This window comes from Lithobates pipiens, unplaced genomic scaffold, assembly GCF_037356315.1.
Source record: "Lithobates pipiens isolate NorthernLeopardFrog02 unplaced genomic scaffold, aLitPip1_a1.2 Scaffold_16, whole genome shotgun sequence".
Classification (NCBI taxonomy): domain Eukaryota; kingdom Metazoa; phylum Chordata; class Amphibia; order Anura; family Ranidae; genus Lithobates; species Lithobates pipiens.
In genome coordinates this window covers 320,896,015-320,910,113 of record NW_027507748.1, presented here as the reverse complement: position 1 = coordinate 320,910,113, position 14,099 = coordinate 320,896,015, and the positions used below count along the sequence as shown (strand labels likewise).

Genomic DNA, 14,099 nt, shown 5'->3' with positions numbered 1-14,099 from the left:
ACAATCGTAATATCCAACGGATTCATGCCGTCGGACCTAGTCCGTCGAAAAGTCCGGTCGTGTGTACGCGGCATTAGGATTAGGCCTCAGCCTGCAGATTAACAAATGAAAAAAAATAGTAAAAAAAAAAAAAAAACAGTATGCAAAGCCAACATTTCATATTCCTAATATGTGCCTGCTGTACCATGTACTTGTATAAAAAAAAGTATCCTGTTGTATTGCTGTCTTTGTGTGAAATCCCTGCTGTTCTTATCAGTCCCTCTGCTTTCCCAAAACTGACCACAATTAGCAGGAGAACACAGCATGATCAGTTCTCTAGCTATGCTGGGAACTCAGCCTGCTCACCTCCAAATAAAAGTAAATGTTGAGTCAAAACTCAAAGAAATTCAAATGATCATAACATATAAAATGTAATACCTACTGACAGTTTAAAAAGTCCACAAGAGGATTTTGGTCTAGAAAATAGTGTATCGTGGAGAATTCAGCAATGCAGCATGCTCTTAAAACTTTAGCATACATTGCAGGTTTTGAATCAGACAAATAGACTGGAAATTCAGCTGCTGGAAAATTCTTTATCAACCGACAAACTGGAGAAGGAACTTCTGCTACAGAGCCAAGAGATTACCAAGCTGCGTGAAAAGAACAGGTAAGGAGACATCTCTAAATACTGTGCAGGTTGCCTGGTTTTATGAGTTTTAATTGTTTCTAGAAAAAGCCAAGTGTCAGAAAAGGCTATAGAATGCATCTCTCTTCTAAACTGTTTTATATTAGATGGTTCCCATTTATAGTATTAAATTCTTGGCTTTTTTTTTAATAATTTAGTAAAAAAAATTAAATATAAATTGTTACACATGACATTAGGAGAATGGGGATGTGGATGAAAAATCCTCAAAGTATACGGCACATCATCCCAATTAGTTTAACAAAAGTTTTTAACTGGGGATAGAAAGAGGGGATTATAGCAGTGCCAAGAGATATAAGATTACAAGTAATATATAAAAATATCAATATACTTTATATTTATTTATAAATATATATATAATTATTTATTTATAAAATATTATATTTATATTATTACTATATAACAGGATGGACATAAACATAAAAATTTCAACATACAATAATATAGACTGGTACAGTACATTTAAATTTGTAGATAAGGAGGGAAGAACAAGCCTAGATCTTGTGAAGGCCAGTAATACAGGTAGGCCAGTAGTACAGGTAATCAAATCCTACATGTTTCGCATTGGCTTCCTTAGGGAAATGATATAGGTTAAAAAAGGCAAAAAACATCATAAGATCTACAATTCAAATGACATAAGGCTTGCTTGAAGACATACAGTCATATATGTATGTCTGTTATGTGTTGTGATATACTAGTGTAGCCCTCTTTTTGGTAGTTGAGAGAACTAGAACCTTCACTAAGTTGAAGAGTGGAATTGATAATAAAGTTGGTAGTACCTCCACCCAGGACAGGGCCTCTGTGAACAGATGAAATCCCCTGAGAAATTAACCAATAATCGAATCAATATAATTGGGAGCAGAGGGACTACTGCAACCAGCATATACCATTAACCATAAGTAATAGACACACAAAAAAAAAAAAAAACAACTGTTTAGTTTTTCAATGTACAAACAAGTGTTATCAGCAAAGGGCCTGAAAAGAGTCCTGGTGGAATTGTGTACATATACAGGGGCATATGTAGTTAGTAATAGAGATACCGTCAGATTGATGTTGCAGCAAAGTCCAGTTCCAGTGGCCCCTGAGGATGATGCAGCATTTGTCTTTGTGTTTGAGACCTGAAGACAAGATCTGCAGTCATGGGGAGATCCTCCAGCTGTTGTCAAACCAGCCTGGAATGGAGCTTCTCACTGGCAGGAACTGTGGTGTTGCACGGAAACTGTGGCACTGGAACTCAGAGTTGCCTATATACCCTGTGTTTTATGAGTCCCTAGTAGTTTCTCATCTGACATGCAACTGCACCTCTAAGTTAATGATTCAGAAGTGGCCATCGGATGCCTAACCTGGTTCTATGTAGGTTATTGAGCCCTAAGCTATAAACAGCTATAGAATCCCAGACCAGAGGAGACAGGGTTAACTAGTAAACCATGAATTGCATATAAACTATGTTGCTATAAACAGATTCACCTACTAATATGCTGGAAGGTGACCACTACACATACAGTAGCACAGACCTGGCTATTTGGCATGTGCATGTGAAATAATAACAATAGAACAGAAATACTCTCTCACAAGAATTCAGAAATACACTCAAGAAGCTCTGGGTAGCAGCAGTTATATTAGAACATAGCAATATTTGCATAATAGTCTCTTTTGGTACAGGATTTGGTTTCATGTACAGGACCCATGGCTGAAAATTTCTTTATCATTGCACTACCACCCTTCCAGGTTTTATTTACCCCCTAACCTCCCCCCCCCACCCTTAAACAGACAGGAAGTGACATACATGATTGAAGGGGTTTTAAACCTTCATGTTTTTTCACCTTAATGCATTAAGGTGAAAAAACACCTTGCAGTGACTGCCCCCCCCAGCCCCTCCATTTTACTTACCTGAGCCCTGCAACTTGACCCACTGGGGATGCACTCTTCCTCTGCCCAGGCTTCTTGGCTCATTGATAGAAGCACAGCCATTGGCTCCCACTGCTGTCAATCAAATCCAATGACTCGGGCACCGAGGGGGCAGAGTCATACACTTGGCGGCTATGGCCTCAGGAGCGTGCCCGCAAGGTAACCCCCTAGGTAAAAGCAATTCCCCTAGGGGTTATCTGATGCGAGTAGAAGATGCGAGAGTCACCCGGGGACCCCAGAAGAGGACGATCGGGGCCACTCTGTGCAAAACAAACTGCACAGTGGAGGCAAGCATGATATGTCTGTTGTTTAAAATCAAAAAAAAAAAAAGAAATCAATTTAACTTTGTGCTAATTACGAAACAAGTAATTTACAAATTCAGATAGCATACCCCTACACTAGAATTCTGTGCTAAAGCAGAAACCCAGTTAAACCACTAAATAAATAAGACATACAGTATATGCACAACCTTCCAAAAGATCTGCAATTTGGTCTGTTGATCTTGCAATTTACACTTTCAGAATTCAGCTTTACCCATTTCTTAACCACATCCATGCTAAATAGACAGCATTGATGCTTATTTATCATTTAATGAGCAAGATAAAGACAGAGAGGTGACATAGGAAGCCCCATTGCTGAACCAGGAAATAAGTGTGTAATTTTCCTGGTTGTGCAGTATTGCTGAGATATGTAAACCACAACATTAACGTCACTAAATGACAGATTGTTTGGCGTAAACAGTAAGCACACATGCATTTAAAGATATTAATAATAAGATGTTTTGTATGTTGTAGTTCTACTTTAAAGGAGAAGTACAGCCAAAGCTCCTTTGGCTGTACTTCTGTAGATCACAGGAGTACAGTTCGTTCTGCTCTCCTGTGACCCTTTTTCAGCAGACACCGGGCTGAAACCCGATGTCAGCTGGTGTCAAAAAGCCAGTCCAGGCTTGGCAACATTTGTGACCATATGCCTGGACCAGCACCTGGCTCAGCCTCTCAGCGAGCCACGAGAGCCTGAGTCAGCCGCTCCCGCCCCCTCCACAGCCCAGCAGTCCCGTAAACAGGGGGGGGGGGGGCAGAGTAAAGAGCCTGTGACTGACAGTCACCAGCTCTCTGCTCACGGAGCTGTGAGAACTGAGCCATCAGCAGTGTTTGATCGCTTGGTTCTCAGTGTTAGAGACAGATGCAGCATTAATGCTGCATCCAACTAGGTAGGTATACAATTAAAGAAATAAACAACAACAAAAAAAACATTCCCATAATTCTCTTTTAAGAATCCATTTCTTTCCAGTCCTTCACACTCCATTGCTCCTCATTCCAGGTCCTGGATTATATAGCCCCTTTGGAAAAGACACTCAAAGTAGGATTGTTTAGCTAAAGATGTCTGCTAGACTTTTGGTAATATATAGACTTATACTGCACAGATCTAATATATTCTGACATATGTACAGAATGCATCCTCTTTGTTTCATATTTTACATTTTTCTTAGAAGAAGATCTGGCAACACAAATATGATAGGCATTTTTTTCAAAGTGACATATCAATGAAATGTAATCAACTAGACCACTGCTACTCATGTTACATCAATAATGTCATGAGTTGAATATTTTTAAGGGGAGGGGGTTTGTGGAAGGCCAGACTATAACTTGCCTTCCACCGATAAACAGCCCTGCATCACCCTCACTTTTCCATAGTGTACTTTCACAAAGGTGAAGCCTAAGGTGAAGCCTAAGCTTATGGAGCAGATTGGACATAAGGGCCAGGACTGAGGAGAACAGTTCAAGAGACATAACCCTATATTCAGATATCTCATCAGAGAAACATGGAAACTACAGCTGTTAATCGCATCTTCTGAAATTATGTCTGGCTGTCAAGCTAAATCAGTATTTTCAGTACTTTATCATTCAAAGAGATTAACCAGCTATGGGCTTTGTCCAAGTGCCCATTGGTGTATCTCATATGCCCAGTCTATCTCCTCCTGCTGGTGCTCAGTTATACTTTTTCCGGCAATTCCTGGCTGTCAAAGTGACAGTAGGGAAAAGCTCTCTAACACCAGTAGGTGAAGATGAAGTCTTTTCATGTGCATGCATCCTCGATAAAGAATACAGGGCTTTAGTCCCTAATAGGGAGTAATGCATGTACATTGTTGTTTATTTTTCCCCTTATAATTTGCATTAGTTTTCCTCTAGGTCCTCCCATTTACTTTTACATTAGTTGGCTTTTCCGAAACTGGTCCAAAAATATATGCATCCGAGCCTGGATGACTTTGCTTGGAATTATAACTTAGAAACTTCTCTGGAGTGAGAGCTGGTGTGAATAGTTACATACATATATTGCACAGTTTTGTGGAATTTGATGATAATTTACAGTATAGATTAATACAAAAAGAATGCTAATCCAAATTTTTTTTGGAAACAATGCACTGCTGTTAGTGTTTTTCTATCGCTAAATAACACATTTCCATACAATTCTTAAATTAGTATTATACCTTCAGCATTCTTTTTTACCTTAGCACATTAAGCGCAATAAGGAAAAGATTCCCCAGTAAACTATTTGTTAAAATTCTTACCCCAGCACAACTTCCAATGCTGCTGGCTCCTGTTCTTTCATTGCTGCTTTCCTGAACATCAAAGTCTGTTAAAGAAAGCGTTAAAGCCAGCCATACATGGATCTAAATTCAGCAGGGACGGGCCAAAATTTGATCCATGTTTTAACAGGCTGATTGTATCCAAGTCAATCCATTGATCGACTTACATCCAGCCTGTAGGAGTTTTTATATTATAGGCGCTAGCAGTAATCATTGTGTTCTGCCTGCCAGGAAAGCTCCCATCCTAGTGTAGTATGCTAGACAAATTTAATTTTTGGATCCTTCTGTAGTCAAGGGAGCTGTAATTGTTTGCTCTGATCTGTTGAGGGTTTCAAAAGCTGAGAGTTTGACTGCTTCCCCCTGATTCTGAAAGAACTTTCCAGAGCAGGGGGCTGGGAGAGGCAAATGACCAGCCTAAATAGTAATCATGCTCTAGCCAATCCCTGGAGGGGAGTGGCCAGAAGGTGGATGGAAAGGTGTTAAATAGCCCTGGGGCTACTGCACCCTGAGGCAGTCTGTGGATTGTGTAGCTGTTCTCTGAGGTATCAGCAGCGGAAGGGCTGAGAATCTGAATCAACCTTTCTGAGAAGCAGGCTGTGGGACTACACCTTACATGATCTGGTCTGGAGAAGAATTGTCTCCCTCACTGGGGTGTGTCCGGAGTAAGCTGGAAAGCGTGCAGCTGTCCTGGGGACTTGTGAGTACTGACCCTGAGTTGTGATCCCTGGTGTGCTTTTTGAATGTAAGTGCCAAGGTTAGCTATGGAATGAGACAGCTGTCATGGGGTCTCAGAGTACTGGTCATTCCCCTGTGTCTGCAGCAGAATCTCTGAATGGGAGCCCTGGGGAAAATTGTCCTCCAGTTACTGTACAGCATTTTTGTGTATCCCACGCCCTAACCCCCTCCTCTTCCCCGTTTAAAGTTCTTTAAGCAATAAAAATAAAAAGGTGAGCATGCTCTAGCCAATCCCTGGAGGGGAGTGGCCAGAAGGTGGATGGAAAGGTGTTAAATAGCCCTGGGGCTACTGCACCCTGAGGCAGTCTGTGGATTGTGTAGCTGTTCTCTGAGGTATCAGCAGCGGAAGGGCTGAGAATCTGAATCAACCTTTCTGAGAAGCAGGCTGTGGGACTACACCTTACATGATCTGGTCTGGAGAAGAATTGTCTCCCTCACTGGGGTGTGTCCGGAGTAAGCTGGAAAGCGTGCAGCTGTCCTGGGGACTTGTGAGTCCTGACCCTGAGTTGTGATCCCTGGTGTGCTTTTTGAATGTAAGTGCCAGGGTTAGCTATGGAATGAGAGAGCTGTCATGGGGTCTCAGAGTACTGGTCATTCCCCTGTGTCTGCAGCAGAATCTCTGAATGGGAGCCCTGGGGAAAATTGTCCTCCAGTTACTGTACAGCATTTTTGTGTATCCCACACCCTAACCCCCTCCTCTTCCCCGTTTAAAGTCCTTTAAGCAATAAAAATCAACTTTTTACCAGCGCCCCCTACATAGGTAGTACTACAAACCAATGACCCTGTTAGAACATTATACTCTTCAGACGCTGATTGACAAAATCTTTCTAATGTTTCCTATTTGACAGAATGATATACTTCTGTCAAACAGGAATTGCTATACGTGGATTACATTTCAGCCGATCCCTGCTAAACTGACTGAAGTTTGATCCATCTATGGTCAGCTTAACAGGAGGAAAGAGCAGTATGAGCAGAGGGGTGATTTTACCAGTCTGCTGCTGCTTCTCCACTGTCCAATTACAGGGAAGGAGAGGGAGGAGTCCAGGCTGTATTACTTAACTCAAGTAGAGAAAGTTAAGGTCACCAACCTGGCTGTGCTGTCTGGCCAATCTGTGTAAATCTCAGGACTGGATTGACAGAAATACAAATCCTTTGGCATGCAACACAACTCCTCTATGTGTTTCATCTTTGAATTTAGTTGTTTACCTGCATTTAATTTCATATATATCCAAAGCCAAAACTTTTTTCTATTTATGGATTTAGTAAGGAATGGTTACTTGGTTTGGACTTTTTAATGTCTACATCCTCACTGGAGAGATTCACCCTTCAGTTTGTTCTGGTAACCACTGTAACTGGGACTAAAAGTGTGGGAAAATCCAAACTTTTGAGTTTTGAGAATGGTGTTGTAATGCTGACAACTGTTAGAAAGAGGATTTCCCTTGCTTCTTACTGTGTCTTTGGGACATAAAAGTGAAATCTCCCCAATGGGATAATCCAAGTGGTGTGTGAGAATTATGTATTACCTTTATGCTCTCAGTGTAATTTTCTTCTATTTCTAGTTTTCTGGAAAATAGAGTCTTGGAGGTGGAAGAGAAGCATCGAGAGGAAATAGATGTGCTAAAATCTGAGAAACTTCATGTAGAAGATTTACTTTCCAAGCAGAGTGGCCTCATCAAGGAAATGGGGCAGCAGCTCAATGATGCAATGCACAACAACAGCATCTTACAACGACAGCAGGCACAACTCATGGAGACTGTGGGCCAACTAACCACACTGGTATCCCAATACAACCGTTAGTACAAATTCAATACCTGTATAAACTATTTTTTTATGTGATCTATAGACAAGAATTATGTTTTTTTTCTATTTTGATCAGTGTTATTTTTTTTTTAAAAGCATGTATTCATTCTGTGCATTTTTTAGGTGACACTATTAAGAAACTAACAAACAAAATAAGTAAAAATTAAAAAAGTTTAAATAATATAGTTTAAAAAATGGAAATAGAAAAAAGAAAAGCCAGCAGAAAATGTATAGCAATAGGGAAAAGGGGAGGAAGGAGTTCCTTAGGCCTGATTATGGTTAACTAAAAGTTAATAAAGGGTGCAATAGATTTTATTTAAAAATATTTTTTTACTTGTAAGGTTTCTTTATCTGATGTCATATGCATATCACACCTTGAACTACATATAATTTAAATTGTGTCTACAATGTAACAATACATTGTTACACTGTACTACTTAGTGGGCTCCATTCACTAAAGTAGATCGCATTCGGTATTTAGGTGTCCAGACACTTTGTCCCTAAAATTCACTATACCGTTTTCGTGGTCTTTATCACAAAACGCTCAGTAAATATCACATGAAGAAGCATTAACGTCAATTCACAGAAGGGAATAAATAAATAAATCCCGGCATGGGGAATTTAATGTAAAAATATAATTACCAATTTGGAGAAGTCTCTGCCTTTTTGGATCAGTTCCCTCAGTAGTAATGATGAATAGAAACCTAAACCTGGATATATGGAAATCAATTGGGATGATTTACTTAAAGTATAAATAAAGGGAAAAAAACATTGTTTAGGATAGCGTGGAGGTGGATTAGAACACCTGTGAGATTTTTATTGTTTGTGCCCCCATTAGATACATCCTGTCTATTTTTTCTGTTTACCATTATCATTGAAAGTGAAAGTAATTGAAAATCCAAAATTTTGCGTTGTCCCCAGAAAAGTAATAGAGGGAAAATCTTCGAATGGGGACACAGATGGCAAAAAAAAACCTGACAGGGGTTATAACCCTCCCATACTCTATCCAAAATTAAGAAAAAGGTTTTACCTATAGTTCTACTTTAAGGCAAAGAGTTTAGTACATGAGGTAGAGCTTCACTTTACAAAGAATACCTAATCAAATGCAGGGGAAAAAAAACAGCATTTTTGCTTGCACGTGATTGGATGACAGACTTCAGCAGAGCTCCCCCTCATTTACTAAGCTCTGGAGCAACTTCACTTGCCATGTGCTCAGTCTATATGCCTTTAGTAAATCCGTCCCATTACATGTAGTAAAATATATCTATTTTCTCCTGTCATTTCGCCAGATTTTTGGAGACTTTTTTGTGTATATAGGCAAAAGTATATACATCATTTGCTGCAAAAAATCTCCCAATCACTCCAAACATAATACAATGTACATGCACAACACAATGGTTCAATCCTTTGTTAGAACATATGTCATATGTAGTGACGATACTTTACTTTTTCACAATTTTTTTTAGACATATCTTCCCATTGACATCATCGTTTTTTTTTCTTTAGCTATCTATAAGGGGGTAATTCTTCCCAATGACCACAAGTGTAAGGAACATTCTTTCCACTGACCATCACACTGATGTATCAGGAGTTGTACAGTGCTTTGAAAAAGTATTCATGCCCCTTGAAATTTTCCACATTTTGTCATATTACAACCAAAAACGTAAATGTATTTTATTGGGATTTTAAGTGATAGACCAACACAAAGTGTCAGTTAATTGGGAAGTGTAAGGAAAATGATAAATGGTTTTTAAACTTTTATTCAAATAAAGATCTGAAAAGTGTGGCGTGCATTTGTACTCAGCCCCTTTTACTCTTATACCCCTAACTAAAATCTAGTAGAACCAAGTGCCTTCATAAGTCACTGAATTAGTAAATAGAGGCTACCTGTGTGTAATTAATCTCATAAGCATATACATCATTATGTATGTATTTTTGCCATTATAAATACAACTGTTCTGTGAAGCCCTCAGAGTTTTGTTAGAGAACCGTAGTGAACAAACAGCATCATGAAGGCCAAGGAACACCCCGGACAGGACTGGGATAAAGTTGTGGAGAAGTTTAAAGCAGGGTTGGATTATAAAAAATATCCCAAGCTTTGAACATCTCACGGAGCACTGTTTAAGCCATCATCCGAAAATGGAAAGAGTATGGCACACCTGCAAACCTACTGAGACATGACCGTCCACCTAATCGGACAGACCAGGCAAGGAGAGAATTAGTTAGAGAAGCAACCAAGAGCCCATGGTAACTCTGGAGGAGCTGCAGAGATCCACAGCTCAGGTGGGAGAATCTGTCCATAGGACAACTATTAGTCCTGCACTCCACAAATCTGGCCTTTATGGAAGAGTAGCAAGAATAAAGCCATTGTTGAAAGAAAGCCATAAGAAGTCCAGTTTGCAGTTTGCAAGAAGCCATGTGGGTGACACATCAAACATGTGGAAGAAGGCGCTCTGGTCAGATGAGATCAAAATTGAACTTTTTTGCCTAAAAGCAAAAGCTATGGGTGGCGGAAAACTAACACTGCATCTCACCCTGAACACACCATCCCCACCGGGAAACATGGTGGTGGCAGCTTCATGTTGTTGGGATGCTTTTCTTTATCAGGAACAGAGGAGCTGGTCAGAGTTGATGGGAAGATGGATGGAGCTAAATATAGGGCAATCTTAGAAGACAACCTGCTTGAGTGTCTGCAAAAGACTTGAGACTGGGGCAGAGGTTCACCTTCCAGCAGGACAACAACCCTAAACACACAGCCAGAGCTGCAGTGGAATGGTTTAGATCAGGGGTCTCCAAACTTTCGATACAAAGGGCCAGGTTACTGCTCTCCAAACTTTAGGAGGGCTGGTCTGTGGCCAGTGGAAGTTGAAAATGCCCTGATGTTAGTAAACAACACTATAGGCTTGGTGGTCAGTGGGAGTAAAGAAATTACATCATTGATGTCAGTATGAGGAAAAGCGCCCCATCACTGGTGTCAGTGGAAAAATTGGTTCCTCATCTCTGGTGTCAGTGGGAGGAATACTACCCTATTGAATAGTGCCCTGAGGGCTAGATAAAGGCAAGCAAAGGACCACATTTGGCCCACGGGCCGCAGTTTGGAGACCTCTGGTTTAGATCAAAAACATATTCATGTGTTAGAATGGCCCGGTCAAAGTCTAGACCTAAATCCAACTGAGATTCTGTGGCAAGACTTGAAAATTGCTGTTCACAGACATTCTCCATCCAATCTGACAGAGCTTGAGCTATTTTGCAATGAAGAATGGGCATAAATTTCACTCTCTAGCTTAGCAAAGTTGGTAGAGACATACCCAAATAATAGATTTGCAGATGTAATTGCAGTGAAAGGTGGTTCTACAAAATATTAACTCAGGGGGGCTGAATACAAATGCACACCACACTTTTCAGATATTTTTTATTTGTAGAAAATATTGAAAACCATTTATCATTGTCCTCCCACTTCACAATTATGTGCCACTTTGTGTTGGTCTATCACATAAAAAATCTTCCACATGTGGAAAATTTCAAGGGGTATGAATACTTTTTCAAGGCACTGTAGATATAGTCATTTTTAGCAGGGGTTCCCTGGGACTGGAAAATATTTCAAGGGTTCCTTTGTGTTGAAAAGGTAGATAAAGGCTGCTTAAAAAGTGTAACTAAAGGCAAAACTTGCTTTTTCATTCAATATTTGACATTTATAAAGATATTTTGTATCTACTTAATTTAACTCAGTTGTTTTTGATACACCACATGTGTCCCATGATAACAGCTTCCCTTTGATTGGTACTCCAGTCACCTTTTTTCGTTTGTATTAATACAAATGCTGCAGGGACTGCACTGACTTAGTGAGTTGGCATATTGCTACGGTTAAAACCAGTTTATCGCTTTATTAGCAATAAAAACTGATAGGGGTTCTGATTATTCCCCACTGTATCCATTCCACTGGATATCGCATGAGATAAAATACTGTATATTTTGGGAAAACACTGCATGCAGTATTTTTGAAGCTCCTTTTTGTAAATGGCAAAAAAACTTTTTGAAAAATGCTATGCAGTAGTTTAGTAGATACCGCTTTGTGAATGAAGCCCAATGACACTTGCAGATTATCTACACAAACATACTTTTAAAAAAAAGTGACTGTTATTTTCAGCTGGTTCAGGAAATAAATACAGGCATACCCCACTTTTAAGTACACAATGGGGTTTATTTACTAAAGCTGAAAAGTGCAAAATCAGGCTCACTTCTGTATAGAATCCAATGAGCTTCTAACCCCAGATTGTTCAATTAAGCTTTTGTAATAAAGCATGGAAGCTCATTGATTTCTATACAGAAGTGAGCCTGATTTTTTACTTTTCAGCTTTAGTAAATAAACCCCATTGTGTACTTAAAAGTGGGGTATGCCTGTACAGAGGATCCATTCCAGTATATGCCACCCCCACTACCCATCCTGTCCAGGTTCTGCTTCCTTATGCTGCCCAGGCCTCCTGTGCGCTCCCCTGGTCCCCCCTTCCTCACAGCACTGCTGGATTCTTCTCCTTCCGGCTGCTGCTGCAGGGGATTGTTTTAGGTGGAAGAGGTTTCATTCATAACTGAAGCATAGTAAACTGTCTTTATTATGCTTAGGTTTGTGAATGAACATGGAGATGGTGCAGACCTCTTCCTGTACATTCGTTCTGTGCAGCTGAGGCTGTAGAGATGGAGATTGAAGATGGTGTCCTCAGTCTCCTTTCTCTGTCTCAAAAGTAAGACACCAGGGGTCTGTTTACACCCCTGATATTTCACTAAAGCCCCTCAACAGGGCTGTTAACAAAACTGTAAAAAAAAATAAAACTAAATAAAATTTAAATAAATTACTAACACTGTCCTCTGCCCTACTAACACCATCCTCTTCCCTACTAATGCCATCCACTGCCCTACTAACACCATCCACTGCCCTACTGACAAAATCTATTGTCATACTGACATCATCCACTGCTCTACTGACTGACACAGTCACACTGCCCTACTAATTATTCCACTGCTTTACTGATAACATCCACTGCCCTATTGACACCATCCACTGCCCCACTGATACTGTCCACTGCTCTACTGACACCATCTACTGCCCCACTGATACTGTCCACTGCTCTACTGACACCATCTACTGCCCCACTGATACTGTCCACTGCTCTACTGACACCATCCACTGCCCCGCTGATACTGTCCACTGCTTTACTGACACCATCCACTGCCCTATTGGCACTGTCCACACTGTCCACTGTTCTCCTGACACTGTAAAATTCCCTGAAATGTTCTGCGTGTGTGTCAAACATTAGGGTTCAATTAATTATAGGCTTCACTTTCTTTCTTAAATTACACATTTCCTAAACCTCTAATGTGATATACTGTAGACTGTGATAAATGCAGAAGTAGATCAGTATTTATGTGACAAATAATACCAGTCTGTAGCGCTGTATGTACAATAAATCATGTACTTTGAAAGATTGGATTACACATTAGTTGCAGCTTTCAGTGTAGTGTTAGTGGATCCCTAGTGATTTTAAATCTTGTAAAAATTGAGTGCTTACAGTCTGTGTAAAAAGCACGCTCCTAAAAGGTCATAAAACATATTCCTTCCTACCTAATTTCTGAAGCAGTAATGCACAACATACATTTATTGCTACATAGGTAAAATTTCATGAGACACAAATTGCTTATTTATTAACACTAAAGCAACACAAGAGGAATCTTGTAGGGATGTTTATACAAAATTTCTCGTCAGAGCATTCCTAGAATGTTCTTTTTTACCATCATTAAATGCACTAATTTCTTTCAAAAGCCCTTAAATCTTGGTCCATATCTGTCACTTGAATTTAGTCCCAGATTTATTAGAGTTTTCATTAAAATATGTACGATTTTCCCGAGCAGAAAGCACATTTACCCTTAATTTCTTTCCCGAACAGAAACTACATTTACATTTAGAATTTCTTTCATTTGAGAAAATGTTCCCATCCAGCATCTTCAAATTTTTTGAACATCGATTTGACCCAACTCACTATTGGAAAATTCAATGAATGTTCCAAAAATGAAAATATTTGTGCAAAGTTCTACTTGTATATGGCCAGCTTTGGGATAGCCAAATATTCACACAAGGACAATGTCTGGGTGGACATTTGTCATCTGCAGTGCTAATTAGAACCTCCCGCAATCTGCCAATTAACTAAAGTGACACAAGTACAATTAGCATTTTCCTTACTCTTCTCATCGAGTAGAGGGATGACTAACCAGGTCAAAAGCATTTTCCAACAAATTCTGCAAGCAATACCAAATACTTCCAATGTTGAAAGTACTTGTCATTTTCTCCAACGGGTACCTACAAATGGTCAAATCCTCACCCCAGTTTTGCATATG

General features: G+C 39.8%; 1 protein-coding gene across 2 annotated transcripts in view; it reads left to right on the top strand.

Moving 5' to 3' along the window:
* The window catches only part of LOC143982735 (angiopoietin-2-like), a 212,697-nt gene that overhangs the window by 157,302 nt on the left and 41,296 nt on the right, over nt 1-14,099 (top strand). For both annotated transcript variants that reach the window (XM_077481709.1, XM_077481708.1), the window contains 2 exons: nt 525-646; nt 7,472-7,704. In XM_077481709.1, the coding sequence (XP_077337835.1) occupies nt 525-646; nt 7,472-7,704 (355 nt within the window). The remainder of the gene's footprint in view (nt 1-524; nt 647-7,471; nt 7,705-14,099) is intronic.